This window comes from Salminus brasiliensis, chromosome 18, assembly GCF_030463535.1.
Source record: "Salminus brasiliensis chromosome 18, fSalBra1.hap2, whole genome shotgun sequence".
Classification (NCBI taxonomy): domain Eukaryota; kingdom Metazoa; phylum Chordata; class Actinopteri; order Characiformes; family Bryconidae; genus Salminus; species Salminus brasiliensis.
In genome coordinates, this window is record NC_132895.1 from 21,644,822 (window position 1) to 21,654,032 (window position 9,211).

At 42.1% G+C, this 9,211-nt stretch overlaps 1 protein-coding gene across 1 annotated transcript; it reads left to right on the plus strand.

The window, feature by feature from the left end:
• Positions 1-5,631: 5,631 nt before the first annotated feature.
• LOC140539470 (N-acetyllactosaminide beta-1,3-N-acetylglucosaminyltransferase 2) lies at positions 5,632-6,951 on the plus strand. The gene has a single exon (XM_072662191.1). The coding sequence runs from the start codon at positions 5,632-5,634 to the stop codon at positions 6,949-6,951; it is 1,320 nt and encodes a 439-aa protein (XP_072518292.1).
• The last annotated feature ends 2,260 nt before the right edge of the window (positions 6,952-9,211 follow it).

Genomic DNA, 9,211 nt, shown 5'->3' on the forward strand with positions numbered 1-9,211 from the left:
TGTTTTATTCAACCTTTTCTGAGCCCCTTTGTTTCAATGGTGCTGCTGCTAACGAGATAATACTTTTCCTGCTTACCTAGTTACCTTTGATTATAGCTCACTTCATGTCTGCATAGCAGCAGCTTTTCTGTAAAGTACCAGACCCGTATTTATATATTACATAAAATATACCCCACGCTAACACCCTTCTACAGTTTAATACATTGTTGCTAATAGCTGAATACTTCCAGCCATTAGAGGACCATTAGTAAAGATTAAATTTAACAACATCTAGAAGCTACGGCTGCAATTTTTCCACCTCTAAGAGAGAACAACTCTAATATTTTTGTCTGAGAAAATGATCATCTAATCATGCTACACACATACTCTACAAATTCTTTAGAATTCAGTATCACAGTGCCTTTTGGCCAGAGCGGGCATCAAACTTTCATGCATGATTGGTGCTAGCATTTTAGCCTCTTGCTAAATAAATGAAACCTATAAACATTTAGAATTCTGCTCAAAATGACTGTCTGCTGTAAGAATGTTACGGTGTATAGTGGCCATACTTTTAATTATAAGGTTTTTAATGAAAGGAAGACTAAAACAGAACAAATAGAAAAGCAGACTACAAAGGGAAATAATTCAAATACTAAAACTAACAAACTAAACAAACAGAACAAATAGATTAAACAAACATAACTACTAAGCTTAGCAAAAAGAAACAAACAGAAACAAAGCAGACAGGTTTTGCAAAAATAACAAACACTAAGACTACCAAATCAAAGAATACAGGAACCAAACAAACCATAAAACCACCATGGACCCATATGCAAGTTCACATGCACAAGACCTGACAAAGGAAGGACGAAACTAAGGGGTACTTATACACAGGGACAACGAGGAACACCTGGGACTAACAAGGGGGTGTGGCTACAGAGAAGGCAGAGGTGGGAACACTAATGAACAGGAGGGGCTAGGACAGACAAGACACAAACAGAGGGTACAGAAAACAGAGGCAGGCAAGACAGAACAGGGGCAGGCATGATAGAATAGTGGAATGTAGTCGCTGTCCAATAATTCTCTGCAACAAGCTCCCATGACTTTATCAGTCCCAGACCTTAACCAGTGTTAACCATAATTCATATAGATGTAACACCGCTAGTCCTGCATCCAACTGTACCCCGTGTGATGATTATCTCTCCGTTTACACACAGTCCAATGTCAAGATGGGCTAAAAGTGTGCTAGTTGCAGCAGCTGACTGACAAATAGCTTTCTCTGGCTGATAAAAGACACCTGGGCCTGACTGATAAAGATTAACTGCACATACAGCCTCTGTGTATGCATATCACTTCCAGACTCTGCTAAAAATGGGAATAATGGTTGCTAAAAAGCACTAAAAAGATAGCTATGATGTGGTCAGCTGTAGAGGGCGATGCTATGTGATACTTTGTGGCATCTGTGTGAGCCGCCAGCCCACTATAAAAGGAAAATTAGCATGTTCACATTAAGGCCATAACATAGGCTGTAAAACCCCCTCTGAGCAACCAAACCAACCAAAGTCATACACTTACTATTTATACGCCAAAGACCCTTTAGTCAGATTTCAATCCCAGTCCCAAATCCAATCGCAATCGCCGCTATGAGGATAACAGTTAGTCCTACAACTCTATGTTTGTGAGCAATGAGCCTTGATTAACCTGATGAACATTGCTTAATTGAGGTGAAACACAGTCACCTGTGCTTTATCAGATCCTCAGCGATGCTCTGTGAGAATGGTCTCTCCACACCACATCATCACATCATCATTGTGTTTTTTGGGGTTTTTTTCATACATTCACACAGTGCTTCGCCACCGCACTGCATTTTTGAAATGTAGGGCAGATTCAGATGTCCTGGTTCAGTTACAGGGGATGCTTTTTATAACATTTGACTATTTCTTTTTTAGCAAAAGTTTGAGCTTTTGCTAACTAGAATACGGCCACAAGCCGGAATGAAAATAGGAGTAACGAGGCTATTTTAAAAATGTAAGGAGTAGAAATTACAGATAATTGCGTGAAAATGTAAGTAGTAGAAGTAGAAAGTGGGCCGAAAAATAATTAGTATAGATAACCAAAATTTCTACTTAAGTATGTGCACTTGACACCATTGCCTGACATTCAACCAACATTTAACTGAATGCCTATTAAATGCAGCTGAACTCTATGTTTAATGTAAAAGATTGTCTATTGAATGTAACCCTGCACTTAAACTTACCCTTTTAGGGTTAGATTTAAGGTTTAGGTTAGGATTTAAGGTTGATTCAAGGTTAAGTTTAGGTGCAGGGTTACATTTGTAGGAGATCTGGGGATCTTGCCCATCCAACTTTATGTTATTCAATGGTATTACAGAATCAGACATATAATCATTAAAAGAGCGTTATTAAAGTTCATATATATGCACCGATCATATTGTACCATTTAGTAGAACATGATAGATTAGGTATATCCCCCATTTATTTTCAATTCTCTTTACAGTGCCTGCTACACCTATTACTAAGCTGCTACACCTATTACTTGTGCCGTAGACTTTGCTACCATATGCGATGCTGTTTGCAAACCCCAGACCAGTTCTACCTCAGCATACTATACCTGAACATGTTAAACTCTCATGTTTCTATTAATACACACAAGCACCCAACTGTAATCACTAGAGTACATATTCATTAGACAAAGACATAGGCAACCATACAGTATTTGGCCTCCGCCTTTAACCCATCCGTGCAGTGAACACACACAGCAGACAGTGAGCGCACATGCCTGTCACGGGGTAACACTCACACTCCTGCCTTCATGCACTTATTTGCACATTTATTGTGTTGTAATTCTTGTCTATTGTATTTATTGTCTTGTATTTTGCCTATTGTCCTTGCACTATTGTCCCATGTCCTTTATCTATTACTGCACCTGAGATTTAACCTAACAGTGTTTAATTCTACTGTATAACTCTTAGTATTAATATAAGGACAATAAAGTTAAATTGCATTAAATATTGCCCCCAGATCCACACAGATGAACTCCCATTTCAGTATTATCAATCAAACAACTGTAGGTGTGGGTAATATGTTAATATGTAATTGATATTGTGATCAATTATGTGACATTATACTGTTATAAGAATATTGTCATCATATTATATATTATATTATATACAGCTGCCCGTGGCATTATACAGAGATCATACTGACTTGTTTTAATTAGATTTAGTGCCATCAGATATTACAGACAGTCCCTGGATCCCTGAATCTGCTATTCTGCTATTCCCATTGTCCCCATCCTATTATCAAACAACACTGTCCAGCATGACCTCTTCACACAGTCCTGTCCTACCTAATGGAAGCCACAGTACCTGAATGTATCTTATCTACGAGGGTCACGTGAGTCACGACACCTTCAACACGCCCATGAAGCTGCATTGGAGCTGAGAGGGGGAGAGCAGAGCAGAGCAGAGCAGGGCAGGGCAGAGCAGGGCAGGGCAGAGCAGAGCAGAGCAGAGCAGAGCAGGGCAGAGCTGTGGATGCTACTCACCCATCAACTCACCAATCGCAGTCGTGCACCTGCACACGGTCTGGGCGTCGGTTACGTGCCGTTGCAACGGTTGAGCCACGCACAGAGAAGGTCTGAGAAGGTCTCAGCTCTGCTCTCATGAAAACGTAGGAGTTCAGCATGAACAGACCCTCACACGTGAGGCTTTCTGGAAGAACGGTGTCAGCGCATCTGCAAGACACTTCATGCTCCTGATGAAGTGACAGCTGGGCTCTCCCTGAACAGACCACGAAGATTGGATCTGCTAATTAGGAGGTAAGGTGATTTAGAGAGAGGGAACTTTGTGGTCAGTCTGTATAGTTGCCATGTATATGCTGCTCCTTGACTTTTGGGGTCACTGTGATGTAGCTAGCTAACATCTGTTTGGATAATCTGTGAAAGAGTGTGGGGTTCAAAATGATGTCATGAGCAACCCAAACCGTGGTCCAGTTGAACGTCAGTTTCTCATCACGTACATTAGTCTGCCTTTTAGGCGAAAACGTGTAAACAGGGTGTAAACAAGGTGTTTTCATCCACTGGGTAAATGTGCTCTTGAGGTACCTGATGTAAATATCTTGGGCTGTGTGATGAAGTCAGGTACAGATAATGAGCCCCCTGGGAGCAAGCCATGGAGACTGAATCCCCTAGGGACATTCCCTTAATGCTCCTAAGTCTGCAAGAGGCAGAGTGGTACTTTCAAGACTTAACAACGACAGCTTTGCTTAAACAGGTTCCTCATTATCTCCAGATCTTGAAAACAGAGGGCTGCGGTTGGAGTTTGGCCGTGTATATTATTGCCCAAACGTTCTAGGAACATGAGGACATTTCTAAAATAAACATGTTTTTTCCCCCAACAAAACACCCTATACACACTTACAAATGAAGGGGCTACAAAGGGTGCTTTGAGGAATGACATAGAAGAACCTCTTGAATTCCATAAACATAAACCATGTTTGTAATAAAGAAAAGTGAGTGTGAAGAGTCTTCAAATTCAGAAAGATCGCTTACATGAAGTGAAAATGATTCATTGAACTGCTCTTGAGCGGGTTTAACAACAAAGGTTTGCTTCCCAACTTCTCCTCCAGAGCCACGACAAAGATTTGGGCAAATCCACCAGCTCCTGATTTCACTTAAAGTGGGAATTCTGTTGTTTTCCCAAAATTCCAGAATAATGAAATGGTTAAGATGTAAACAAAGTCATGTTGAGTGGTTTGGGGTGAAGTGCTCCAGTCCACAAAAAAAAACAAAAATGTACTGTCAGAATTGCTTGATGGGGTGGTAATAGGAACTAAATGACCTACAAAAAAGCTACATCACTGAAAGCTATTAAATGCAGTTTAAGTGTGTTCCCTTATGCATCTGACATTGTATGATGAAAGTTTAGGAATAAATTGTTACCCTAAAAAAAAATAATTGGCAGTTAATCCACTCATTCTCATCATCCGGAGAGAGTATGGCCTATTGTGCTCTCTCAGATTCTGGCTGCTAATGGCAAAGCGGCATGGCTCAGGATTCAAACTTGCGAGCCATTAGACCAGCCTATAACTTTTGTATAGTACTGTATGTAACCATTTCAACCCAAAGGTAAAGGTGCACGTATTTGTCACTGTACAGTGTGCACTGTACAGCGAAATGGGTCCTCCGCATTTAACCCATCTGTGGTAGTGAACACACACTCACACACACACTAGGGAGCTAGGGGCAGTGAGTACACACACACACCCAGAGCAGTGGGCAGCCAACTCCAGCGCCCGGGGAGCAGAGAGGGTAAAGGGCCTTGCTCAAGGGCCCTTTACCCTCTCAAGGGTAGGGCTCAAGGGCCCAACAGTGGCAGCTTGCCAAGCCCGGGAATCGAACCCACAACCCTGTTATCGATAACCCGGCGCTCTAACCGCTGAGCCAAATATCATGTACCTCCTTGGAAGAAATGGAAAATTCAGGCCCAGATAGTAAAAATCCTCCCCTGGCAGTTAGAACAAAATCCTGGGACAGATTCTTACATTCTGGACCTGAATTTTCCATCTCTACTTCTTGTAATATGTAACACATAGGCTTGTTCTCATATTGCTTCTTCTCTTTTTCCAGTCCATGGCACGATGCAGGTGCAGCGGAAGGGCCCTGTGCCTGTGTGTCCTCCCATTTGTGATGATGAGTCATCTCTTGGTGTACGTCATGGTGTCCATATTCGTCGCCATGTCCTATGCTCCAGAACCTCAGCTACCTCTTCATTTCGTAGCCCCTGGTGCTTCGTCCAACTCTGGAGCTTTAGCACCCCATCCACTCACCACCTTCTGGAACCTGCGCTTGATGGATGGCGCTCTGTGGAACCGCCTTCAGCATCTTCAGGACAGACAACACAATCCCATATTGAGAGGTAACAGCACAGAGATTAGCGCTCCAAGCACTGACCCTAATTACATGAATGAGGCCGATGGACCTCCCCCGTGTAGACCTGACCCCCTCTGGGCATCTCAGCTGCCTGACTTCAACACTATGCCTGAACAGATGCAGGACTTTGTCTTGTCCATGCACTGCAGGCGCTACACACTCCTGATGGACCAGCCTGACCTGTGCGCCAGGCGAGACGCTGACGCAGAGGCTCCAGTGCTACTAATGGCAATCAAGTCCCAGGTGGGGAGCTTTGAGAACAGGCAGGCCATTAGGGAGACATGGGGGAGGAGCGGCCTGATAAAGGAGGAGGTAGGGGGAAAATGGTGGCAGGTACGTACTGTCTTCTTGCTTGGACGACAAGACACAACAACAGGCCCATACCCAGACCTGGGGGCACTCCTACAGCTGGAGAGCAGCCATTACAAAGACGTCCTGCAGTGGGACTTCAGAGACACCTTCTTCAACCTCACCCTAAAGGACGTGCTCTTCTGGGACTGGCTGTCCATGCATTGCCCGCACGTCCACTTCATCTTCAAAGGGGATGACGATGTTTTTGTCAGGACAGGCGCTCTCCTGGACTACCTGAATGAACACCAAGGGGTCATCAATGACACCAAAGGAGGAGAGCATTTCCTTGTGGGGGATGTGATTACCAATGCTTGGCCCAGTCGCCAAGCCAACACGAAATACTACATACCCGAGAGTTTCTACAAAGGAATGTACCCAACGTACGCGGGCGGAGGAGGCGTGGTTTACTCTGGTGCTCTGGCCACGCGGTTGCGAGTGGTCTCTCAGTGGGTCAGTCTGTTCCCCATCGATGATGTGTACTTGGGCATGTGCCTCAACAGACTGGGGATATCCCCTACTCATCACCCAGGGTTTTTGACGTTTGACCTACCAGAGGCCGAGAGGGGGAAGCCGTGTGCCTACCGCAGAGTTCTTCTGGTGCATAAGCGCAGCCCCAAAGAGATGCTGACACTTTGGAGGGATTTAAAGGCTTCACTGTCTGAGTGTTAATGCAGGCCCAATGAAAGGAGACTGCCATTTTGACTCTGTAGTATCTGTTTTGTATAATGACTGGGGCGCTGCCTTTTTAAAAACAACACAGATTTGAATGTTTGCCATCAGGTATTTTCCTGTCAGTGAAGCGCGTGTATTTGCATAATAATTCATTCACTCTGCTGACACTCTATTGGCTGTTTGGTGATTGATAATACTAAAGTCGTTAAGCATAAGTTGCCTGTCATGATAGAATAAGCTGTGCTTGTTCCTGTACCTGAATAGGCTGGTTTCACTGTGTTACTTTTGCACAATATGTTTATTGTGAAACAAATGGAATTCGATGTGAATGTCACGGCCATGCAGAAACCTTGCATCTCTAATTTTGACATAATCTAAATGCTCTTTTACTTTGTGTGAACACAGTGTCATGAATGGACCAATAGAAATGCTCCAACATAACTTGAAATATTGGAATCTTATACGTGGATTTTTTCCTTCTTCTGTAAAATTGGCATTTTGGAGATGCGAGGTTTTTTTCGTGACAGTTACAAATCGATTTAGTCAATGTCAATAATAGAATACATGGGCATTTTGACATTTCGGTTTTAAACAATGTTTAATAAGCTTAAATCTTATTTGCATTATTTATTTTATTGCTTTGTAGTCTTTGTTTGTGCACACAGAGTTAGCGTGAATGGAGTCATAGCATAAATATTTATTTATTTATTTGGGACTTGGTAAACACCCAAAGCATCCAAGACCAGGAACACTACAGAACTGCTGTATCATGCCATATAATATGTGCTGTGGAGCTCTAACCACCTGAACCACTTCTGCCTTAGACCCCGTTTACACCTGGTCACTCACCTCTGTGAGTATCAGGATTATATCTGGATGAGGCCAAACCATATAAAATGCACGTGCAAACACACCCAAGACACATTTAAACCACTCAAACACTTTAGGAGGTGGTCTGAGATGCATTTGAGCCACATGTTACAGCAGTGTGAAAACATCCGTCTCTCCAAGACGTATTTGACTACCAAAACTCCTCCCAGTACAACCCAAACAATAGTAAAAATTGCTGCACGAGTGCATATTCCATCCCAGTGTAAATGCATGTGGCTAAAATCTTATCAGGATACAGTCTAGATACTAGTGACCAGGTGTAAACTGGATCTTACTGTTATGTGTTTAATTCATCCTGTACCATATTATTGTATGGCCAAAGCTTTACATATTTGTAGTAGGTTAATTTTACTAAACCTAGTTTTGTTCTAATATTATGTATCTACAAATTTCTTCCCATATTCCACAAATGGTGTTCCAGACAGATTTGTTTTTCCAAATCCAGAAACGTGAAGGAGTAACGTGGTCACATGCACTCCAGTCAAGTTCCCTTGATTAAAAGATAAACACGTTTAAAAGATTTTAGGACTATAGAGGCCAATCTTCATGATTTGTCCACACCAGACTAATAACAATTGGTTATTAAATCATATTTTTTATTATGCTAAGTGGTAACATTGAATCTGATGTGTGTGATCTTGCCTGTTTTTGTGGATTGTCTGAGACTTCTACTGAGCATCTTGCAATAAAGGAGTTATATTTCTGTACCAGTTTGTTTACCAGTCTATTTGATTAATCACAACTGGTGAGACAGTAATGCTAGTTAGTGACTCACATAATGCCCTACTTCAGCTTCTGAGGATCCCCTGAGGACATTTTCAGGTCCATAGGCTACGTTTCAGATTGTTCTCCATAAGAATGAGACCAGTTTGTCAGAGCTGGTAAATGTGATTCCACAAACAGTGTCCAAACCCTAGAGCAGCCAAAATACAGTGTCACCACTGACACTGAAATTTAGTCCAGACTTTTTGTGTGGGCAACTGGCCTATAATAACTCATGTAAAAGTACCTTTCCAAAAACGTAAGTATCGGTTCAAAAACCATCAGTTATTAATACTGCAGTAAAGCTTCAGAGTCCATTTAGCACCTATCATACTGTAATCCCACACTTATATATGTCCAGTTTCATGTTTAACAAAAATGGATTACAGGGTGGAAACATATTTATATATCTTATGTATTACTCAAGTGTTTTGATTTTGGTGAACTTATCTGACTAGTTTGCATATTCAAATATGATCTTTGAGTTCAAATCCACATAATGCAGTTTAAGCTGTTGTCATATGCAACTGGAATGTGATTGGCTTGAAAATACAATTCAATTCAATTGTATTTAAATACTGCTTTACAGAGCTCCGGGTCTGAG

Bases quoted from the DNA above. Each gene is read 5' to 3' on its own strand.
- LOC140539470 (XM_072662191.1), top strand. From the start codon at position 5,632: ATGGCACGATGCAGGTGCAGCGGAAGGGCCCTGTGCCTGTGTGTCCTC.